Source organism: Telmatherina bonti (genome assembly GCF_933228915.1).
Source record: "Telmatherina bonti genome assembly, chromosome: 15".
NCBI classification, from domain to species: Eukaryota; Metazoa; Chordata; class Actinopteri; order Atheriniformes; family Telmatherinidae; genus Telmatherina; species Telmatherina bonti.
This window is the reverse complement of record NC_136613.1, coordinates 6,261,028-6,274,299: the sequence shown is the minus strand read 5'-3', so window position 1 is coordinate 6,274,299 and position 13,272 is coordinate 6,261,028. Positions and strand designations below refer to the sequence as shown.

Here is a 13,272-nt window from a genome sequence, read left to right as displayed (position 1 = left end):
TGGATGAAAGGGTAGTTTCCCTCCGCCTCCGGGTGGGGGGACGGGTCCTGACTGTTGTCTGTGCTTATGCACCGAACAGCAGTTCAGAGTACCCACCCTTTCTGGGGTTCTTGGAGGGAGTGCTGGAGGGTGCTCCTTCTGGGGACTCCATTGTTCTGCTGGGGGACTTCAATGCTCACGTGGGCAATGACAGTGACACCTGGAGGGGAGTGATTGGGAGGCATGGTCCCCCCCCTCTGAACCCAAATGGTGTTTTGTTATTGGACTTATGTGCTCGTCATGGATTGTCTATAACGAACACCATGTTCCAGCATAAGAGTGTCCATATGTACACCTGGCATCAGGATTCCCTGGGCCGCAGTTCAATGATCGACTTTGTAGTCGTATCGTCGGACCTGCGGCCACATGCCTTGGACACTCGGGTGAAGAGGGGGGCGGAGCTGTCAACTGATCACCACCTGGTGGTGAGTTGGCCCAGATGGTGGGGGAGGAAGCCGGTCAGAGCTGGCAGGCCCAAACGTGTTGTGAGGGTCTGCTGGGAACGTCTGGCTGAGTCCCCTGTCAGAGCGAGCTTCAACTCCCACCTTCAGCAGAGCTTCGAACATGTCCCGGGTGAGGCGGGGGACATTGAGTCCGAATGGGCTGTGTTCCGTGCCTCTATTGCTGAGGCGGCCGGCCAGAGCTGTGGCTGCAAGGTCGTTGGTGCCTGTCGTGGCGGTAATCCCAGGACTCGTTGGTGGACACCAGCAGTGAGGGATGCCGTCAAGCTGAAGAAGGAGTCCTATCGGGCCTTCTTGGCCTGTGGGACTCTGGAGGCAGCTGATGGGTACCGACGGGCTAAGCGGCATGCGGCTTCGGCCGTTGCCGAGGCAAAAACTCGGGCATGGGAGGAGTTCGGCGAGGCCATGGAGAAAGACTTCCAGACGGCTTCGAGGAGATTCTGGTCCACCATCCGGCGGCTCAGGGGGGGGAAGCAGTGCTCCATCAATACTGTGTACAGTGGAGATGGGGAGCTGCTGACCTCAGCTCGGGACGTTGTGGGTCGGTGGAGGGAATACTTCGAAGACCTCCTCAATCCTACCAACACGGCTTCCCATGAGGGAGCAGAGCTGGTGGACTCAGGGGTGGACTCTCCTATCTCTGGGGCTGAAGTCGCTGAGGTGGTCAAAAAGCTCCTTGGCGGCAAGGCCCCGGGGGTGGATGAGATCCGCCCGGAGTTCCTTAAGGCTCTGGATGCTATGGGGCTGTCCTGGCTGACTCGCCTCTGCAGCATCGCGTGGACATCGGGGGCAGTACCGCTGGATTGGCAGACTGGGGTGGTGGTCCCCCTTTTTAAGAAGGGGGACCGGAGGGTGTGTTCCAATTACAGGGGAATCACACTCCTCAGCCTCCCTGGTAAGGTCTATTCAGGGGTCCTGGAGAGGAGGGTCCGCCGGATAGTCGAATCCCGGATTGAGGAGGAGCAGTGTGGTTTTCGTCCTGGTCGCGGAACAGTGGACCAGCTCTATACCCTCTCTAGGGTCCTGGGGGGGGCATGGGAGTTTGCCCAACCAGTCTACATGTGCTTTGTGGACCTGGAGAAGGCATTCGACCGTGTCTCCCGGGGGCTCCTGTGGGGGGTACTCCGGGAGTATGGGGTACCGGACCCCCTTGTACGAGCTGTCCGGTCCCTGTACGACAGGTGTCAGAGCGTGGTCCGCATTGCCGGTAGTAAGTCGGATTCATTTCCGGTGAGGGTTGGACTCCGCCAAGGCTGCCCTTTATCACCGATTCTGTTCATAACTTATATGGACAGAATTTCTAGGCGCAGCCGAGGGGTTGAGGGGATCCGACTTGGTGGCCTCAGGATTGGGTCCCTGCTTTTTGCGGATGACGTGGTCCTGTTGGCTTCATCTGGTCGTGATCTCCAGCTCTCGCTTGAGCGATTCGCGGCCGAGTGTGAAGCGGCTGGGATGGGAATCAGCACCTCAAAATCTGAGACCATGGTCCTCAGCCGGAATAGGGTGGATTGCCCTCTCCGGGCTGGGAGTCAGGTCCTGCCTCAAGTGTTTAAATATCTCAGGGTCTTGTTCACGAGTGAGGGAAGGATGGAGCGTGAGATCGACAGACGGATCGGTGCGGCGTCTGCAGTAATGCGGGCTCTGCGCCGGTCTGTCGTGGTGAAGAAGGAGCTGAGCCAGAAGGCGAAGCTCTCGATTTATCAGTCGATCTACGTTCCTACCCTCACCTATGGTCATGAGCTGTGGGTCGTGACCGAAAGAACGAGATCTCGTATACAGGCGGCTGAAATGAGTTTCCTCCGCAGGGTGGCCGGGCTCTCCCTTAGAGATAAGGGGAGGAGCTCAGTCATCCGGGAGGGGCTCAGCGTAGAGCCGCTGCTCCTTCGCATCGAGAGGAACCAGTTGAGGTGGCTCGGGCATCTGGTCAGGATGCCTCCTGGACCTCCCTGGTGAGGTGTTCCAGGCACGTCCCTCGGGGAGGAGACCCCGGGGAAGACCCAGGACACGCTGGAGGGATTACATCTCTTGGCTGGCCTGGGAACGCCTCGGGATCCCCCCCGCAGAGTTGGCAAATGTGGCTGGGGAGAGGGAAGTCCGACCCCGGATAAGCGGCAGAAGATGGATGGATGGATGGATGGAGAATGATGGAGTCCAGCTAGTGTGGAAATAACAGACTGATGAGCTGCAACAGCTACTTTTCTAAAATAATTTCTGATGTCTTTCATCCATGTTAGTGTGTCAACACACACCTAAAACAGGATCTGTGGGTTTACTTCCCTTCATCTGCAGTTTTTTTTTCTTACATTTTGTGAGCAGGTTGTGCTTACCAGTAAGAATCAGGCGGTTTTATTTCTTTTAGTTTCTGTCATGTAAAACCTTTGGATCTCATTGCTTTATGTAAATGAAGCCTCCTCTGTGTTCAGGCACAAACCTGAATGGAAATGAAAATGGGTTTGGACAAGTGGATGAAATCAGCCAGTAATTCTGTAAATCACAGAGCAATTGTAACCCAGATGACTGCAGAATCTGCACATGGCGGCGGTTCCTGGGAGCAAAGACACTTCCAGACATTTCCGTTAGACAATCAGGCTGCAGGCAGCCTCGTTTGGTTCAACGCCGGTGACATAACTGAACAGGAACATCAAGACGTTAACAGAAACTAGCTTTGGATTTAAGCAGCAACTAAGAGCGAGTGTAGCCCACATTTAAATATGGCTATCAATAAATGCCTTAAAATCAGTGCATCATGCTAAACCTAGTGATACATGCTGTTTTGCTGTCTTCTAGTAAATAAGCTACAGCATTTATAGAGTTAAAGTTCCCCTTCGCTCTTAGCCAATGAGCTGCTGCTCAAGTATTGTTCTCAGCCAATGAGCTGCTAGTAAACAGCGCATTGTCCCGCCCTCCGTGTCCGTGTCTGTGGGAGCAGCCTCCTTCTCCCTCTAGCCCGCGAGACATGAGTCTTGAGAACTCTGCTGTGAAAACCGGATAGGGTATAAAAACGTTGTAAAATGAAGAGTTAGCAGCCACATGCTAATGCTAGGCATGCTTTTACACATTTATATTGCTAAGACAATGTTGCAAGATCGAAATATTAACTAGTTTTAGTGCTCTTTACTTTTGGTTGTAGACAGCAAAGGCAACGAGGCGCCGCCATTTTGTGCTCCCTGCCTTGAACTCTTGTGAGATCGGTGAGCATTTTATTTTATACTTTCATGGTTTAATTTGCACTTTTTGTGGTTCACTGTGAGAAGAAATGGTTCTAAAATGCACTTTGATTGAGTTATTTGCCTTGATTTTGCTGAATTAATATTTTATTTTTCTAAAACTTGAGGCAATGCCCTGTTGTTTATTTTGCTATTAAGATTCTGAATGTATATTGAGGTGAAATATTGAAACAGATGCAAATGTGATATTTTTCTACTGTTTTATTTTGAACTGTAAACATGGTTAATGTTACGAGCAGTACTTTTACAAGCTAACTAATTGAGAAATGCAATTATTTGAAAACTTATAGTATTTTATGACACTGTTGTTGACAGGTCAGGTTTTTTAGTTGGGAGGACCTGTTATTGATGGCGAGCCAATCCCTGGAACGAACTGGTCAGCTCATCTCTCTACTGCACGGTCCAGTGTGGTAGGCCAGCTGCAACAAAAAACCCCTTCCACACCATTCGTCACTTGCTGCCCCTTCTCGAAACACACATACACACATTCCCCTGAACTCTTGGACGTTTTATTTGGAACTCTTAAGGACTTTTGCGAACTCTACACACCTTCACGGGCAGGAAGTGGACTTGGTGCGGGCTAGTGGAAATCCGTTAGTAACATTTGGGTTTTGTTGTTGAGAACTGAATTGTTTGAGGTCTGAGTGATGTCAACTGTTCATGCTATTGAAACTGTGATTTATTTTGATTTGAAAACTGGATTGTACAATTAGAAGGGTGCACCCAGGTAAGAATTGTAGTTAACTTTTGTGATTGTAGACAAAGTTATCGAGACAACTGTTGGTACCAAACGAGAAAACATTTATTTAAAAAGAAAAGATTTTATTTTTTATTTTATTTTATTTAAAAAATACAAGCCGGCCTTTTCAAACTTTTAGCCGTTGTCTGAGTCTCATTCATGTCACCGCTCCTGTTAGTAGTCGAACCTGTCTTCTGGCCCAAATCTTTCCAAAGCTCCTTTACATTAGGTATTGGTGAAATTAAGCTTTAGTGATACCTACAAGTAACTGAGAGTGTTACACGAGGCAATGAAGACGGAAGAACTGATGGGGTCGGTCGGTGAGTCGATCTAATGCAGCCATCATTCAGAATGAAAGGAAAATAATGCGACATGGATCATTACAGGAAGGTAAACATGAAAACTGGGGAAGAATAGAAAAGGGCTGAATCATCAAGTTTAATAGAAGGTTTTATTTTAGGGGTTTTTTTTGTATCTAAGACTTTATTATGAGGCAACTGCTGCAGTGTTTTGCTTTTTATGTTTCTACAGGAGTCTGCACTCATATGGATGTTACATTAATGACTATGTTTCCGTCGCCTCTAGAAATGTGCAAAACCTCAACATCACAATAAAAAACGATGATGGAAACGGCTTCATTTAGACAAACCTGTAAGATTGTTTAAAGGTTTTTACATTCTTATGAGGTTTTCACATGTTGCAAAGGTGTAACGGAGACACTTTTTCGGGTTTATGCGTCCCCGGACGTGACGTAGGAGGTCATGTGATCAGCTTATGTCAGGTAAAGATGGTGCAGTGTGTATGGACAGAGGAGAAGAGGGCAAACTACAGCGAATGCAGAGTTTTAGAAAGGGAAATGAAGGAGAACGCTGAAACAACGCTGCCTGACACGAGCCACAATACTTATAAAATCCCTTCCAAGAGGTTTAGTTTTTGTTCTAAACATAATTTAATGGAGAAAGCTGTAAAATTTGATTGTTTTTGTCAAAGTTTTACAAATATCACTTTTATTTAGCATAAAACTGCCTTAGAAACGCAGCTACTGATGGCTTCTAATGCAGATTGAAGTTTTATTTCATGGTTTCTGCTCCTTGGCGCGGTGATGACAGAGGAAGATGGACAGGTAGCAGCGCACCTGATTTAGCTCCATCTGCTTCACCTGACTGATCCAAGCAGCATAGTTGTATTGATCCAGCTGTAAACGTCCCGCTCCTCTCATGTGTCGCACAGGAAGATGGTCTTCCTGCGTTTCTGAGGCTGACCAAAGGAAATGAAAGTTACTTAATGGTTTGGATCAGCTTAGTTTACTGCTATGATTTGCACCAGTGACTTGAATCAGAACCAACCTGCTATGAGAAACCATCAGAACCACGCAGGTTTATGTTGTCGCGTAAGCCTGCTACCTTTGTTGTTTAAGACGCTGTAGCTGTAGCTGGATATGCTACCAGGCGTGGGACACTGGGCTCAGTCCTGGCAGCACATCCAAGCCCCAGCGGCCTGGATGACATCAGCGACGGCTCCCTGTGGATCCTCCAGAGGAAGGGAGGATGACAGAGAGGTGGTCGTCACCTCTTCTGTTTGTGTTTGGATCAGTGAACACCGCTGCTGTTCTTCCCTGGGACAAAGAGAGGAGGAGGAGGAGGAGGAAGAGCAGGGGGGGAAATCAGCTAATGAGACTGACTGATGCTCAGCTGAGGAATCCCGGTCTGAGCAAACCTCTGCTGCTTTTCCATTCCGCGGATCGCTCTCTGGCCTCTTCACTTTCCAGGCTCTGTCAAAGGAGCTCGGAGCGACACACAACCCACACATCAAGCATGAAATATTTAATACGGGGTCTCCAGGGCCCTCACAGTTGATGGATCAATGAGAACGAATGAGCACAAAGTAATAAATAGTCCATTTTTAGAGAGCTTGCTCGCCTGCATGCCGCCAGCAATTAACTGAAGAGTTTCCACTATTTACACACACACACACACACACACACACACACACACACACACACACACACACACATCTGTCGTGTTCAGATCACTGATCAACAACCGATTTGTTTGTCTGCCTGATCGTTACGTGATGGGGGGGTGAGCTCACCTGATCAGTTCTTGTTAGCGATCGGCGCTTCCTGCAGCCGTCTGCCTCCGTCTCGCCGCGTCGGCGCCATTTTAAAAAATCTGACAAACGAGACGAGAGTTCTTTTATTTTTTTTATTTTTTTTTTTTAAATAAAGCTGAAAATCCTGCATTTTCTTTAGAAAATGTTTATTGATCCAAAGCAGCTGAAAATGTTTTTTTTTTTTTCACTTTTATGATCGTAGAAGTGAAAGTCGACATGAGACCAGAAGAAACAGACAGTTTGCAGAAAAAAACTGAACAATTATTTAAATTCTGGGAAAATATACAGGAATTTAACAAGCAGCTAACGTTACACCGCGTTTAACAAGTTTATCTGTTCATAACTTTGTGTTTTACATAAAAAGCGTTGCAGCGAGGTGCAGAGACCACCAACAACAAACTTTCCAAAGAAATCAAATAAAAGATCAGAAAGTATTTAAAATGTATTAAAATAAAAGTTGCAGTTTGTAGAATTAACCGTTCCAACCTGCTGAGTCAGCAGACCTGCAGGATTCTCAGAGCTTCTTCCTCATGTGAGGAGCATAAAGACTCCATGCTGCCTCCAGGTTCTGACTCTGGACCAGAGCACAGACCTGACCCTGATGACCGGAGGGATCTGGTTGGTTCATCACAGACCTGGTCCTAAACCAGGAGGTCCTAAACCTACAAGGACTGAAGGCCGCAGCCCAGCAGGTTTTCCATTTGTTCCTGCTTCAACACACCAAAATCAAATTAAATGGATCCAACAGCCTATCAGGTTCTGCACCAAGACTCACCAGTCAGCTGTGTTGGAGCAGGGATACATGGAAAACCTGGCCTGAATCCTTCAGTGCTATTTAAACCAACAGCAGGATTGTGATGGGAAGCTAGTCTGGACCAGTCTGTACCCGGTCTGAACCAGTCTGTACCCGGTCTGGACCAGTCTGGACCCAGTCTGTACCCGGTCTGTACCCGGTCTGGACCAGTCTGTACCCGGTCTTTACCCAGTCTGGATCCGGTCTGTACCTGGTCTGGACCGGTCTGTACCTGCTCTGGACCAGTCTGTACCTGGTCTGGACCAGTCTGTACCCGGTCTGAACCAGTCTGTACCCGGTCTGGACCAGTCTGGACCCAGTCTGTACCCGGTCTGTACCCGGTCTGGACCAGTCTGTACCCAGTCTGGACCAGTCTGTACCCGGTCTTTACCCAGTCTGGATCCGGTCTGTACCTGGTCTGGACCGGTCTGTACCTGCTCTGGACCAGTCTGTACCCGGTCTGGACCAGTCGGGACATGGTCTGTACCTGGTCTGGACCAGTCTGTACCCAGTCTGGACCCGGTCTTTACCCAGTCTGGATCCGGTCTGTACCTGCTCTGGACCCGGTCTGTACCTGCTCTGGACCCGGTCTGTACCTGCTCTGGACCCGGTCTGTACCTGCTCTGGACCCGGTCTGTACCTGCTCTGGACCAGTCTGTACCCGGTCTGGAACAGTCTGTACCTGCTCTGGACCAGTCTGTACCCGGTCTGGAACAGTCTGGACCCGGTCTGTACCTGGTCTGGACCCGGTCTGGAACAGTCTGGACCCGGTCTGTACCTGGTCTGGACCAGTCTGGACCCGGTCTGTACCCGGTCTGGACCAGTCTGGACCCGGTCTGTACCCGGTCTGGACCAGTCTGGACCCGGTCTGTACCTGGTCTGGACCAGTCTGTACCCAGTCTGGATCTGGTCTGTACCTGGTCTGGACCCGGTCTGGACCCGGCCTGGACCAGTCTGGATCCGGTCTGGACCAGTCTGACATGCGATCCACTTTCTGGTCTTGGTGAGGACTGGAGCAGCCGCTGGTTCATTTAACTGAAGGAAGTTCTGGAACTTTAACCAGATCAATGCATCTGATCAGAGTTTGGATTGCTAATATTAGCAATCCAAACGGCATCATTTTAATTTAATTTAATTTAATTATTTAACTTTTTTTTTTCTTTGGGTAAATCCCCCCCCCCCCCCCCCCCCCCCCCCCCAACATTTTGGCAGATGGTCTAAACAAAACATCAGTAAAATACTACTTTTGTTTCTGTAAAGTAAAACTTTGACATTATATGACACTGTGAATATGTAAATAAGCCATTTCTCTGCTTTTTGGTCCGTTTTTTCTGTCTTAAATCCAGTGTTTGTTCAGATTTTCATGTTTTCACATAAAATCTTTCTCCGTAACTCCCAACCAGCAAACTGAAACCAAATAATTAGATTTTTCTCGGTTTTTCTGCTGCAGAAGAGAGAGATTCTTCTACATTTATGCTTAAAAAACACTTTTTCCTCATTAAGAATAAAAATAAAATCTTCACACTGAAGTTATGGTAAATAACATGAATGTTATTTAAATGATTATTTATCTCCTGTCTCTGCAACATGCGCTGGTCAGCAGGCAAACGCGTCCTGATGAACTTGGTCCTTCTCATGACTCTGATGACCTGATGGAGGTGAAAACTGATGATGCTCTTCTTCTCCTTTCAGACAGCAACTTTGTTCTGGGAAACGCCCAGGTGCAGTCGCTCTACCCCATCGTCTACTGCTCCGATGGCTTCTGCGAGCTCACCGGTTACGCCCGTGCGGAGCTCATGCAGAAGAGCTGTGCTTGTCACTTCCTGTACGGCCCGGAAACAAGCGACCGGTCCACGGCCCAGATCCAAGGAGCGCTGGACGACAGGAGGGAGTTCAAGACAGAGCTGGTCTTCTACAAGAAGGAAGGTGAGACTGGAGAGATGTGCTTCATGATTGAAGTTACCAGGAAATTTGCTCTTTTTTTTACCTACAGCCTGAAGCCTGCCTGCTGATTGGCCGGCTCTTGTTATTGACGTTCTCTCCACTAAGTACTGAATAATGTCTGAAAATGTTGTTTATGTTGAACAATAATAATATTGGAAGGATTATATTTTTTTAAAAAAAGTAGGGAGAGCTCTGAATCCACTGACACAGCAGTGTCTTGCGAATAAACATTTTAAACCACGTGAATGTGGAGCAGACTCTGCGCCGGTCTGTCGTGGTGAAGAAGGAGCTGAGCCAGAAGGCAAAGCTCTCGATTTACCAGTCGATCTACGTTCCTACCCTCACCTATGGTCATGAGCTGTGGGTCGTGACTGAAAGAAGGAGATCTCGTATACAGGCGGCTGAAATGAGTTTCCTCCACAGGGTGGCCGGGCTCTCCCTTAGAGATAGGGTGAGGAACTCCGTCATCCAGGAGGAGATCAGAGTAGAGCCGCTGCTCCTCCACATCGAGAGGAACCAGTTGAGGTGGCTCAGGCATCTGGTCAGGATGCCTCCTGGACCTCCCTGGTGAGGTGTTCCAGGCACGTCCCTCGGGGAGGAGACCCAGGACACGCTGGAGGGATTATATCTCTCAGCTGGCCTGGGAACGCCTCGGGATCCCCCCCGCAGAGTTGGCAAATGTGGCTGGGGAGAGGGAAGTCTGGGCTTCCCTGCTTAGGCTGCTGCCCCCGCGACCCGACCCCGGATAAGCGGTAGAAGATGGATGAATGGTGAATGTGGAGCTGAACTGGAGACTCATCAGACCAGCAACGTTTCTCCATCTTCTATTGTCCAGTTCTGGTGAGTCTGTGTGAATTGTAGCCTCAGTTTCCTGTTCTTACTGACAGGAGGGAACCCGCTGTGGTCTTCTGCTGCTGGAGACCATCTGCTTCCAGGCTGGACGGGTTGGACATCATCTCCAACCAGTCTGACCATTCTCCTCTGACCTCTGACATCAACATCTGGATGTTTTCTCTTCTTCAGACCTTCTCTGGAAACTCTGGAGATGGTTGTGTGTGAAGATCCCAGTAAATACTCACACCAACGACATCCCACATTCAGTCCATCTCCTTTCTTCTGCGGTTCATGTCGACCATCTTCACCTGATAAAGAAATAAAATGCTGCCGTGCGATTGGCTGATTAGTTACTGCATTTACAAGCAGTTGAAGAGGATCTAATAAGGTGGTCATTGGGTTTAACAACGAAGTCAGCTGCAGCAGCTTTTTGTCACACTGCACACCTCCCCAGAAGGATTGTCACAGCAGGATGTGTTATCGATTCGGTGTCAACTCAACTGGAACGTTCACATCAGCGGCGAATTTCCATCCAGCAGTTTCGCCGCTTTTATTTATTCAATCTGAGGTTGATTTTTTTTTTTTAAATTTATTTATATATGAATCTGACAGATACACAATCGACCAACAGAGAAGGCCGGCTGCAAGCTGCAAGTCATTCTCACTTTGCATCACCATGGCAACCATGGCCGAGCGTCCTTTTTAGTCTTCTCTGCTTCTTCCAGCGAGCTGCAGATCCTCAACCTGCCCCACAGACGTCCTACAGTCTGTCCTGAAGCGGTCGTGGTCCTGCTTCAGATTCTGCACTCTCTTTTCCAGAACCGGAAGAACCCAGCACCTCTTTATTCTTTTCTTCTGCAGCATCAGCAAGACGTCCTCGTCGCTTGATGTGGAACCATCTCTCTTCTGGAATCTCTATTTCCCTTTTCACATCGTGCTTGCTTTGCAAAGACAAAAATGTCCACATTTCACCTCTAAAATATAACGTCGTGTCGTTTATTCACATCCGTCCCAGTCTGTAAAGACTTCACACACTGTTTTCATATCAGAATATTTGCATCTCTCAATTAATTCACATGCATTTTTTATGCTCTGTGTGTTTTTAATGGAAATGTCGTATGAGATCAGATACATGTTGATGCATTTAAGTGATCTCTGCAGAGACTTTGCTGCCTTTGGGACTCCCAGGACCTCTGTTCGCTCTTTTATTGGACTGGATCCACCATCTCCTTCTGCTAGAAGCAAAACACCCTTTAGGAACTGTAAATAATTTCCATCCATCTCCTCGGGCTACTGGCAAACCTAACTGGCCTGTCATCGCCGATCCCACCAAACAAACTGGTATGAGCTGAGCTTCTGCTTTATGGAACAGCTTGTACTGATGTGTCTTCAGTGACGAATCAGAATTTCTAACTTTAGATTGGTTAAAAATGTAAATAACACCAATAAGAGCTCAGGTTTTCTTGGTGGAATATTAAACATTAATCTACGTATTAGCAGAGTATTGTTACCTCATTTATTTCTTATGTTGACTGAACTATACAAATAATTCTAAGAGACAAAAGCAGAAAAGCTTAAAGTTCCCATTTCTGAGGTGCAGTGAATGCATCGTCCCATGCAGATGTTTAACCTAAAACCAAATGTGAGATCCATTGTAGTTGTTTTAAAGGAGGCAGCCTCCTCAATCTGAATGTGGAATGCTTAAATAATAAGGCTTGTTTCATTCCTGCAGCAAAACAAACCCTGATACAGTTCAGCAGCTCCGGGAGGAACAAAGTTTGCTCAGAGAGGAGATGAAAAATGAACTGCGTTGTAAGAAAAGACGGCGAGGATGAGCAAAAACTGGGAAAGTCGAGAAATCTGGAGGGAAAAAGAAGCTTGTGAAAGAACTAGAGAGAATGTTCTCATTCATGCACGCTTCAGTAATTATTAATGACTCCGTGATGTTATTGATGATGAAGGAGCGAGAGCGAGGAGGGAAGGAGGCAAAGTCCCGGTCAGGTGAACACGAAAGGTTATAGGAGACTCCTCAGCTGAAGGGGAGGCGTGGACACATCTGCTCCTCTGAGATATAAAGCCATAACAAAGAGCAGCAGAGGGTTATAAAAGCTTATTTTCCCACAAACACACATAAATTACAAATTAGAAGCAGCGCGGCTCTCCAGAGGATCAGAGAGGAGAATAAACACATTTATATCCTGTTGCTTTGCACCACCAGACTTCTCGCTGCAAAGCCTGAGGCGCCGCTTCACACTGGATTTTACTCTGTTCACTGAGTACATATCAATAAAGTATTCAGATTGACACAATTTGCAGTGATGCTTCAGGCTGATCATCTTTATTCTATTCTATTCTATTCTATTCTATTCTATTCTACAGTCATTTATCAGATGCTTTTATCCAAAGCGACTTACATCTGAGAGTGAGAACAACACAAGCAGGAAATCAAACAGTAGAGGTAGGATGGTGCTGTTGGACTGTCCACTTGGATGCAGATCCTTACATGAAGTCCTACAAGCTTTTTTTTTGTTTTGTTCGTTTGTTTACTCCCTTCCCACCCCATAATATCACCTATGTTATAATACAAAGAATTAATACCATTGTCGTGGAATTTATCTGATGAGAAATAAATCTAGAGATCAACCGCATTCTGTCCAGTTTATTGACAAGGCCCAGTTGCGAGCGAGAGGTCTCGAGAGCTCTGCCCCTGCTCAGGGTGTTACAGCGATCTTTAGGCAGACACAAATAACCTTTGCCTGGCAGCACCAGTCAAAACAACTGCCCGCTTGATGATAACAGTCAAAGCTGAAACAGGCCTTGAACAGAACATTGTTTTATGCATGAAAGCAAGTTTTCTGAACTACTCTAAACTATGCAGAATATATATTTGGTACTACATAAAGGAAGCTTAAAGTGGAACTATTCTGTGCATTTCAGGCTAATTTATTTTTATTTCTGAGACCAGAAGGGCTGGGATTGATGGAGTTATTGTCACAAATGGCTTTATTTACTTCAGACCGACCCTCTCCGTAGGCTGTCAGATCAGCCTGCGGGCAAAACGAGTGGATTGAGACTCTTCCGCATTAAGCCCCGCCTCCCGCCACTGCACTACATCGGGAGCGC

The 13,272-nt window shown here is 47.5% G+C and overlaps 1 protein-coding gene across 1 annotated transcript in view; it reads left to right on the top strand.

Moving 5' to 3' along the window:
- Positions 1–13,272, top strand: part of kcnh3 (potassium voltage-gated channel, subfamily H (eag-related), member 3) — a gene marked incomplete at both ends in the record, with an annotated part of 246,651 nt that overhangs the window by 148,302 nt on the left and 85,077 nt on the right. The window contains one exon of the mRNA XM_079253829.1: positions 9,064–9,297. Coding sequence (XP_079109955.1) covers positions 9,064–9,297 — 234 coding nt within the window. The remainder of the gene's footprint in view (positions 1–9,063; positions 9,298–13,272) is intronic.